The sequence below is a fragment of the Hyalella azteca genome, unplaced genomic scaffold, assembly GCF_000764305.2.
Source record: "Hyalella azteca isolate HAZT.00-mixed unplaced genomic scaffold, Hazt_2.0.2 contig12479, whole genome shotgun sequence".
Lineage (NCBI taxonomy): Eukaryota > Metazoa > Arthropoda > Malacostraca > Amphipoda > Hyalellidae > Hyalella > Hyalella azteca.
Window position 1 is genome coordinate 88,816 of NW_025942437.1, and position 11,294 is coordinate 100,109.

General features: G+C 37.4%; 1 protein-coding gene across 1 annotated transcript in view; it reads right to left on the minus strand.

Annotated features, from left to right (window-relative positions):
• LOC108678345 (solute carrier family 28 member 3) overlaps positions 1–10,749 on the minus strand; it is a gene marked incomplete in the record, with an annotated part of 13,213 nt that extends 2,464 nt beyond the window's left edge. Inside the window, 14 exon segments of the mRNA XM_018166726.2 lie at positions 39–118; positions 389–569; positions 1,037–1,195; positions 1,725–1,899; positions 2,442–2,482; positions 2,597–2,809; positions 3,044–3,205; positions 3,470–3,605; positions 3,918–4,136; positions 5,579–5,664; positions 6,760–6,945; positions 7,247–7,414; positions 7,638–7,728; positions 10,484–10,749. Of these exon segments, the coding sequence (XP_018022215.1) occupies positions 54–118; positions 389–569; positions 1,037–1,195; positions 1,725–1,899; positions 2,442–2,482; positions 2,597–2,809; positions 3,044–3,205; positions 3,470–3,605; positions 3,918–4,136; positions 5,579–5,664; positions 6,760–6,945; positions 7,247–7,414; positions 7,638–7,721 (1,875 nt within the window).
• Positions 10,750–11,294: the final 545 nt, after the last annotated feature.

Below are 11,294 nucleotides of genomic sequence, written 5' to 3' on the forward strand. Positions count from 1 at the left end.
TATATATATATATTGTGAATATTCTGGCACTTTCTTTGAGGAGACGTTGTTATTTACAAGCTTGTCATTGTGCTGTTGCCGTAATCCCTCTCAAGAGAAGCGTCGTCTAGAAGCGTTCCTGGGAAATTTAAATTTATTTCTTCAAATCCCTGTGGACAACTTTTTATTTTTTTACAAATGTGGTTTATTAATTTAAGGATCTGGTATTCAAGATATAGATAGATATCTTTATCATCTTTCGCTTATTGCAATGGCTATTGAGCTGGAAGAACAAATCAAATACCAGAGAGAAAAACACTGAGAAACTTCAAAATTCAGCTAACGATACAAAAATTTCTTAAAACTAAATCTATTAACTCAATCATTCCCTACCACCGAAGATAATTACCTGCAATGCATGCGGTTAGGAAGCACGCAGCGTTGCCGGCAATCATGGCCCTGACGACGATCTTGGCGATGTCGGGGCGACGGGACGGAGCCAGCGCGCCTATGCCTCCCAACTGGATGCCGATGGAGCCGATGTTGCTGAAGCCGCACAGCGCGTACGTCGCAATGATCTCAGCCCGCGGCTGTGCGCAAAATTACGATTATTTTAATATGCATCAGCGTTGGTGAATGTTTAAAAATGTGTATCATCTATATATACATAATTCTGTTATATGGATGAAAAAGAGTTTTTATTAGTTATACATATCATAATTTAACATTATTTTTTTAGTTTGAAGGTAAATTTTCCCCAAGGATGCACGACTAAGTTCAATTACAAAAATTGTGCTTTTGAGATAATACAGTGCAGTGGCCGTAACTCATGTAGCATTATTATATGCAAATTTGATATATGCTATGGAGGCTTGTCACGAGATGGTTTGAAGATACGGCGGTGCACAAATAATGAAACAAACACATGAAAGAACTTACAGACTCCTTTTGACGATCGTATTCTCGTGTGAAGCAACTAAGATTTATGAATAATGAAGTTAAGCCCTCTGATAAATATTTTTTCTACTTGATAGGGACGGTCTGAGAGAAGAGTTACCGAAATAGTTCCCGCTTTGATCATTTCGGAGAGGGACGAGTAGGCGACGAACTCGTTGACGATGGTCTTGAGTCCCAGGAGCGTCCCCACGGCATGACACTCGTCCCAAGGCACGCCCATACTCCACGCCAGCGGCATGAAGATGTACCCGAACACATTCTGCCCAGAGAATATGTGACAAGACTGTAACACTCAACGTGTCCTCACACTCATACTCCACGCCAGCGGCATGAAGATGTACTCGAACACATTCTGCCCAGAGAATATGTGACAAGACTGTAACACTCAACGTGTCCCCACACTCACTCCACGCCATCGGCATGAAGATGTACTCGAACACATTCTGCCCACAGAATATGTGACAAGACTGTAACACTCAACGTGTCCTCACACTCACTTCACGCTAGCGGCATGAAGATGTACCCGAACACATTCTGCCCTATGAATGTGATAATTTGTTGGAGGCACTGCGAAAAGCCTGTTCTACTTTCTTATTATTTGTTTTGAGTTCAAATGTCCACGTAAGAATCAAGAAACATCAAGAAACAATAAAATTCAAGACATGTGAGTCTGACTGCAACAAACCTAGAATAACTATAAGCTGTGTGTAGCGACTCATAAGCTGACGCCTTGACGTTACCCAAATTTTGTAATCGCTGTCTTTGGTCCATATGTCTGGTACTCTTACTTCTAGCGTGCAGACGCCTTCTTCAGCACCGACGAGCACACAGGACCAGTCGAAGACGGCGTTGAAGAAGGCGATGAAGGCGATGAAGGTGATGAGGTTCGCTGCGATGTTGGCCACCAGAGGCAGCGCGGCTACCACACCCTCGACAGCAGCGTGTAGGACGTTGGCTTCTTCGCTGAAATGACAAATGATTACAAGTCATAAATATTACTTTCTGCTTCGATTTTTTAATGGTAACTTATGAATCCTTTCTTTTATTAGTCAATTATTCATGAGTTATAAAATTAACAAAAAGTCTTGCTGTCTAATTGCTCGTTAATGATTGTCTTCGTCACCTCCAATTTTGAGGACGTAAAGTTTATTATATGGCTTTTGGCTCAACTATCCTCTATCTGTTGAATTATGGTATAAAAATCAGTATCGAACGAGATGTCTGATCCCCCTATTGAGGGGTTTAAATGCCGGCCACGGGGGATGAGGTTTACACTCGTATATAATTTTGGGATAATTCGGCACTATCCCGGTAAAATAGGCAAACTTCAGTATATATCTGATTTCGATCTCGTCTGTAGAACTAAATTTTTAATTTGTTTTCCATAAATATTACTTGAAGATATTGCATCAAGTCGAGCTATGTTCAACTGAGTTAAAGAATTTCATAGGCATCAAGCAAGCTTGAAGGCTTAGGGCGTCTAGAAAGTCAGACCATCGACTGACCTCTTAACGATAGGAATATCATTGATTGTTGTCTTGCTGACTTCGGTCTCTGGGTAAAAGAGCTTGGAGTCAAGCAAGCTAAAGGGTGTCCTGAGAGACAGACCATCAACTGACCTCTTTACGATGGGAATATCATTGATTGTTGTCTTGCTGACTTCGGTCTCTGGGTAGAAGAGCTTGGAGTACGCGAGCGCTGCTGGGGCGCTCATGACGGAGGCGCTGAGGAGGTGCGACGCCGAGACCCCGAAGCTGATGTAGGCGGCCATCACCGAGCCCGCGATGGTGGCAAAGCCGCCGGTCATCACCGCGTGCAGCTCCGACATCGTCATCAGGTGGATGAAAGGGCGGATCAGCAACGGCGCTTCTGTCTGAGGTAACATGAGTATATTTCAACAAAAGGGGTAATAAATCATCTACAAAACTTGCGCATTCGGTAGTAGGCAGTGTAAAATTCCAATGTTTTACAAGTTAATTTTACTGTTCTGTCAGCAATATAGAGTTACTTAAAATATTAATCTATTACGCATGTTAACCAGAAAATTCTTGCGGAGAAACATCTTTCCCAATAAATTATATGGTTCTCGATGCCAGAAAGCTCATGCCTGTCCAAGGAAGATGTTTGCGGAAGCGTTGACGCTTTCGCACGCCGTCGTGCCGATGGAGACTTGCAGGAGCCAGCCAAGCTTGAGGACAACCCATTGCATGATGCCGTAATAATAAAGAATTTGAATGCAGAAACTAAAGAACAAAGTCACCGGTAGCACCTGCGAGAGAATTGTTCAAAATCAACAAGATGAGTTGAAATTTGTGAAGGTAGAAATTAGCGAATATTAGACTAATTATATTGTTTATTTGAACTATAGAGGCAATACATGGAAAGAATTTTTATATCTATTAAAAAATAATTATCTGCCGGCTTCATTTACCGTTCAAAAATATATGTAACTACAAGGCCAATGTCTAGAAGTTGCATCATGCTAATAAAATTTATAAAAGAACCAAAATTGAATTTCATTCCCTCAGCAAACCTTGAATGCAAAGATTCCACCATCATCGACCACAAGTAGATCTCCGAAGACGAACTTTGAGCCTTCGTCGGTGAATGCGAGAAATTCAGCCACCTTATCCCCCAGGCACTCAAAAAGTTTGCGTCCAACCGGCCATCTGGAGTGCTTGCGATGACGGAAGCAAAAATAGAGTTCCAGCAAAAATTGCAAATTTTACTAGCAAAAATTGTAAACGGCGAATAGAAATGAATTCAAATTAGTAATGCGAGTGCTGATAACGGACAGCATATTCCCTATATCGAGTCCATCTGACATATAGCATGACGAGATTGTGTCTCAGGAAAAAAAATTGTGCGTTCTAACTTTCTAACTGCCATTGTAAAGATTAAGATTGATCAGAGCAATTCAATCAGTGCAAAAAATGCCAAATACAGGGAATCGTTGGTTTCAGTAAATCAATCTCTGTCACCTGAGAATGAGGAGGCCCAGAATGAACTGGAGGGCGAGGCCCCAAAGGACTTGTCTCCAGATGACTTTTCTGGGCGCGAATGAGAAGACAAAGCCCAGGAAAATGAGTAAGAAGAGGCCCACCAATGACTGGAGACGTCTACGGTCACCGCTTGTGTCGAAAACGAAGAACAGCACAAGAGCGGCTATCAGCACCAAGTACGTTCCCCATCGCACCATTCTGCAAGTATTAAGATCACTTGATTGCTTAAATCATAATTTTATCAAGAATTAGAAGAGAAGAAAACCGCCAGAAAATTTACCATTTCGAATGAGATAAAACGTTTCGGGGTCCAGATCCATCATGAGTTCAAAAACCTAGAGCACAAGTATAAGCAATTAGTAAAATAAAATTCACTATGAGGATATTAAAGATATTTATTAGGAGGTCGTACCTTTTTATGACATAAACATTATAGTTTCATATAGTTGACTGGGCCTTTTTCTCGTGAATAGGATCGAATTCTTCAATATTTTAAGCTTTGATTCTGAACAGAGAGTTTGGGAAAGAGGCTTAAATGTACTTTCACATGAAACAATAAAGTTTCTTTTTTTAACCTTTTTCGTTATTTAGTTACCGCTGATGAAATGGGTTATTGATTGAAATCACTGACGTTAGTTGTAAAAAAACTTCCTTAAGAGACCATAATAAACTGCAATGTTGATCAATTGCTCAAACTTGATTGCTTGCATTGAATGAGTATTAAATGCGCAGGCAAGTAATTATTGTAATTTTTTGTCAAAATAAGTTTCAGGTCTTCAGACTACGTCATGGCTGTAACAAACACAAAAAAAATGAGAAAAACGCATACAAATTAAAAAATATAACTCAGTACGCACTGCAGTGAGTGACAGAGAGCGCATTTTCTCGACGACGAAAACGCGAAGTCACGGCCGGATGGACAGACAGACGGACGGACATGGCGAGCACAATAGTGCATTTTTGCCATAAATGAGAAAATGCGCTAAAAATAGTTAGAGTCAAACCATGCATTTGAGGCTGTAGATATTCAAATATTGTGATTGAAAACATTTTCGCCATAAACATGACACTGAGCAGCAGAACAACGTGTCATGTGGAGTATTAAATAATTTTAGCGCAATTTGAGGAAGAATATCGGTACTGTGATAAACGTTTCAATCTGGACGACAGTTTTAAAGCCAGAAGTGATTTTAGCTTATCTAAAAAATAGTAGACCTTTATTTTGATCGGCTTAAAATTTGAACATTTTATCAATTTTGTGATCAAAACCCTTATTCTAGTGTAGTTGTGTTGTGCGACTGGAAGCTCGGGTTCCTACTAAATATTTCATTACTTATATGCGTTTGGGTGCCGTAAGTGAAATAACTAATGAGAAGTCAACGAAGACAAAATGTAGATTCTCGATAGAAATGATCATCGTGGTTTCAACTAGTCACAGTTTATCGGAGCCACGCAAAAAATATTATTTCTCTTACAACTCAGTTAAGTGTGCAAAGCCCAAACGATCAACAAGCAATTCTCTGTCACCTGAGACATCCTCTGTCAAATAGCATCCGGATTAGTAAAAAGAGTTTAATGGAAATATAATGTCATACGAATTCCTCAAATACAGAAGATTGAACAATAACTGAATTACTTACTTGATCTTCCACACCATTTCATATTTAGCGTCGAGGGGTTCCACAACCGAGTGGTAAAGTTGCTCGCCGTAGAATTGCTTCACAATCTAGAAAAAAAATTATTAGAGATACCTCCTGGTAAATATGAGCTTCAATCAATCGTTCGGTAGGAAATTTAAGATGAAATATTGGTAAAATTCTAAATGAATGTTGATAGTTACATCGCATTGAAATATAGATTACATTCAAAAATTTCCATCTGGCTTCTACGTATATAGAAGTGAAATGTTCGTAGGAAAAATAACAAGAGTCTCAATATAAAAGTTTGTATACATACTTCACACTCTGACTGAAACTTTAGATTAATTATTTTTTAAATTATCTACTATATAAGAAGCTAATTTAACCAAAGGCAAATTAGCGCTATATGAAAGCTTTTGAACGCACCCGCAAGTCCATACATCAGGACTTGAAACCATTTTATGCTCTTTTATGACCAGTAATACGATCACAAACTACAACTCGAGGGTAAAAGAAAATATCACTAATATTCTCGGGCATATTCTGCCGTCTGTTGTAGACAAAAGTGAGAGGTATATGAGGAGGAGTTTCAGACAACTGTTATATTAGCTCAGGTGAGTTGATATTAGACAGGTGAACGTTGTCAGAGCCTCTAAGCTGGCTTTGTTCACGCATTGAAGTGTTGAAGGCGAATTTTTTTTACTGATTTTTCATTCTTATTTTAACTTTATTTAGTGATGGCGAATATCTGGTGAAGTTTTTAGTACGTTTTTCAACAATCGTTTGATCAATAACTGTAGTTGCGCAAAAAAGCTGCATAAGGACAAGTTTACTTAGCAAACCTCTCGAAGATTTCAATTAAAAATTAGATAGCAGAATTTGATTCTTTAAATAAACTCGTTTAATGAACAGTGAAAGCATTTGATTAAAATTTTCAGGTAGGCTAACAATTGTTTCGACGAAGTTGGGCGATCAAAATGACAGGCTTCTGAAACTACTTTTAATATATTAACGGCTTCGTAAGTAAAAAACTTCACTCGCAAGTTAGAAGAAACATTGATTAATGAAACTGTGTTAGCCACAAGTATAAAATGCACGAAAAAGGATACAATTCAAACATTGTAACCAAAAAAATACTTATAAAACATTCTCAAATTTGTGACAGCGATCTTACAACTCACCAGAAAATATAACATCATGATGGCAGTGCATCCTGTGATGACGAGCAGCAGACCGTCGCCCTCACACCAGTAGTCGCCGCGGTCCAAGTCCGTGACCGTGAAAAGCGCCGTGATGAAGTACCCGCTGAACGCCAGCGTCAGAGCCACGTAGAAACTCTGCTCCAGCCGCTGGTAGAAGTGCGTGCGCTGTCGACATGGGAGCGGGTTTTCCAGTGGCAAAATGTGTTTGTATTGATTAAAGTTTGAGTGCGTGTATGCAATAATAGATGTTTTGTAATCGATGAAAAAGATATCCAAGTTTGAATGTGATGATTGCAAAGATAAGCTTGGATTTTAAGCTTTCTAAAAAGTTCTAGCTGGTAATAAATTCCAGTTTCCAACAAACAAGTATTGACAGAAAAAAAAAATTAGACTGCTTTAGATATAACATAGGAAACGTTCTTGCAATGAGATTTAATACGTCATTTTGATATATATTTTATTTTACCTCCGCGAACTCATTAAAATCATTCCGTTTTTCTCTGTATCCCGGAATGATGAGCGAGAGTATGCCGTAGTCCGGCTCCTCAGTGACGTCATCGGAAGTAGGCACCACATGGTCGCTCAGCTTCCGGTGCCTGACTTCGTTTGCTGCGGTGTCGTCCGCACTGAAGCGCTGCTCGAAGATGCAGAAATTATTGCATTAAATCCGAGTTAATTATTCTCATTCAGCTTATCTCAAGCAGAATAATCTTAACTTACCAAAAAACAGTTAAAAAGTATTTTTAAACTCAAATTAATTGTTAACCGTTCTAATTTTTGTGTAATTTGGTTTTTAGTTGTTAACTGTAGGAAAACATTTTCGTAAAATGAACAGTGAGCTTAGGTATGAGACTCACTTTTCCTTCCTGAGTTACGGATTTCAGTTCCACGTCATCCACCGACGTGAGGTCATCGGGTACAAAGCCAGGATTGTGTGTCATATTTTAACTGAAAAATAATTACAGAACGTAAATAAATCACCTCTAATTCAACTGGAAACTTTATGGGATAAACCTAAAATAAAGAGAAACTTTCCTCACAGAAATATTTATTTAGAGAAACTTTCCTCACAGAAATATTTATTTAGAGAAACTTTCCTCACAGAAATATTTTCTATTAATTTAAGATAGTGAATCGTAATGTAGCTACTTAAACCTAAGCAACTATAGCAACCTCACTATTCAATACTATTCTAGCAATCTCGAAGAGAGAGCAGTTACAAACATAGTCCAATATGAACACTAGACCACTTGACAAAGAAAGATGAGTGAGAACTGATTGTGCATCTTATGAACAGAAATTAATCTATCTCAAATAAATTAAAAACGTTAAGACAATTAATCATTAGTCTGTGTCTAATGTAAAATTTAAGTGTTTGCAAAAGGAGGTCTGCTTGATTTCCGCAGTATAACATATAACTGGGGTTTTAAAAAAGTTTTGTTTTGGAAATAATTCTTAGATATATGTGAAATTTGAAGAGATTTTCTAGTTCAATAAATTGTATAAAGTTAGAGTAGGAGTTAGTTTTTGCAGACGGAAAACAGTTATTTTTATAAGTTATCTACTAATAATAGATGTATAGATTTATAACATGCGAATACTAATAATCGATGTATAGATCTATAGATTTATAACATGCGATAAATCATAGCGGAAAAAATTTACGTTTTTCTAGGTGATCGTAAGGCAGCGCTTGTTCATTGTAAGTTGAGATGCCAGCAAGGTTTCTACGAGCTTCCTAAAGGAAATTCCCAACCTTAGGGAAAACACAAATTGAAATGTTTTCATACATGGATTCATGTTGTCGTACGGATGAGACACTGACCGGAAAACTATAACGAATGTTGCCAACATTTGAGAACAATCGGGATGCAACTCACATTGCAATGAGCCTTGCAAGTTAACTGTAGAACAGCGAATGTAACAAAGTGTTGCAGATGACAAAAGGAACCTTTATCAGCTTCACACCTCCATTCCACCAAAAACACGTCACGAATTACGTGAATAACAATACATACTGAACGTTATCTTTAATGTCTGTTATGAATATCAATGATAACGAGTAACAGACCGGTCGGGTTAACGGGTCTCATTTTTATATTCAATTCCAATAAACATAGGTGAACGTGCTGAGCATTCGGAGTAGTCCTTCTATGAGCTATGAAGTTTTGTAATCTGTTCAATCCTTTGTATAATAGCAATTCAAGCAATCAAGCCTTCAGGTGACCTCAATATATATATAAATATTTTATTAACCTCTTTTTATTTACTGCAGTGTTGGTTACTATGCCTATTTGCGTACGAATAGCATCGATGACAATTGATTTATCCGAAGTCACAGAGCTAAGCCTCTGTCTATAGAATGTACTTCTAATTACATGAATTTTGTTTACCAAGAACATTGATGACGGTTAATATGTCTGTGGACAATGAGATTATTATGCAAAGGAAAATAAAATGTAATTATTAAGTCTGTTACAAGAGTTTTCTTCATCTATGGTCAATGAGAATTATGCAGTCTGCTTTGAACACTAAATCACCAAGCAAGAATCTTAAAATTAAAGCCATTAATCGATCGTAAATAATGTGTTTGTAAATAAATCATGCAAAAGGAAAGGAGGAACCGAAAATAAAATATTGCAATTTTATTTTCACGTTTTTCATATGTTAACGGTCATGATAAAGGACGTAAAAGTATAATATACAGTCGAGAAATTGAACAATGAGATAGAACATTATCAGCATATTAATGAAACTGATATCAGGTACTGCCAAGAAATCGAAGAAGATCGCACCGTAGCAAAATTCACATCAAGCTAAATATATTCGCACCCAAAATTATCATTCACCATGTATAGTAAGCGCTAAATCGCGAACAAGCTTTGCAGTCAAACAATTAAAGCCTGCTGTCATTGTTTTACCCCGTTCATCTGGTCACTAGGCCGCTGATTGATTGCTACAGACACGTTTAAGGTAATTTTTTTTCTTTACGACAATCTTTACGCAACACGAAAAAATGTCAAAAGCTGCCGACGATTATTGGCACGGATGGAATACCTTTAAACTATAATATTGAATTATTTTATTAAAAAATAAATCTGTCATGTAATCATACAAAACAAACCGTAGAACAATAACGAGACGTAAACAATTGTCGGATGACAGTGTATGCAGAGCTCTATCTCTTCCGGTCGTTCAGCTGCTGTATCTCTTTTATCTCTTCTGGTCGTTCAGTAGCTCGAAATTTTTCGTGCGTCATGCGGAACGCTAGCATTGCAACTATTGTACTAGCATGTAATTTGTGATTTACTTGTAGCGATGTCATCGTGACGTAACTGATCTGTTACGTTGAATTGTTAGCTTATTATTTGGTGCGCAATCGGTATAATAATACTGTATCTCCATGAAATAATAATTTGTAAATTACCTCAATTACTACGCATCTGTAAATAGTTTTTTAATTTTTAAAAATTCATAAGTCATCATTTATAATTAGCAATCTATAACCATCGGATGGCTAGATATTTTTACATAGTTGTAAATATGTAGGCAACATAAAGAGAATATTAATTAATTTATTAGTAATCCACTTTGGAAATAAACAACAGCGGCGTTGAAAATAGACCACGGGATTCTTTTCCATGCATAGCACGGGTCAGATTCAGGACTCAGTCCTGAATTAAGTTGATTGAGTCTCACTTACGGTTTCTGAGTGTGAAGGCAGACGTTAAATTTTCTCCAGCTCCTGAAACTGTCGCAGCTGCACGGAAGTATGCAAGATATGGCTTGTGAGTACTCCACGATTTCTAAACGAAGGGTAAAATCTTGGAATTATTGAAGCGATGGATTTAATGTTGAATGTCATTCGTGTAAAAATTTCTAAATAAGTTGACTAATTTTAGTAGATAAATTTTCCCAAATTTTTATTGCTCTACTAATCATATTTATTTTAACCCGTTGAAGAAGTGGTTTAATTTAATCAATTCTGTAAGCAAGGCACATGATGGCTGGCATGCATCATAAATGTTTATAAATTCCGTTATTACCAAACACTTGCATTCAACACCAAGTTTTTCTTACTTGCATTGAGAAGGCAGATAAGTGAAAACACACGCTTACCATTCACTAAATTGAACGTTCTAACTGTCGTTATCTCCAAAGGACGAAGACATCACGATGCCCAAAGTTGAATTTTGATTCATATTGTTTTTAGTATAATTATTTAAAGTATTTTCTATGCATTAACGTCTAATTAAATGATGTCTTTTTTCTTGACTCTACTAGCTTAAGCGAATGTCAAAGCATTATTCATTTTCCTTCATGTTCTAAGCAAAATAAATTACAATATCCTGACATTCAAGCATCTTATCATTCCAACATCACACCAGACCAAAGTCTTGTTTTAAAAAAATTTGCATTGCAACATCTCGACGCTTCAACATTCCCAAATCTTCGTCATTCCCGAATCTTGAGATTTTAACATCTCGTTATTCCAACATCTCGACCTCCCAACA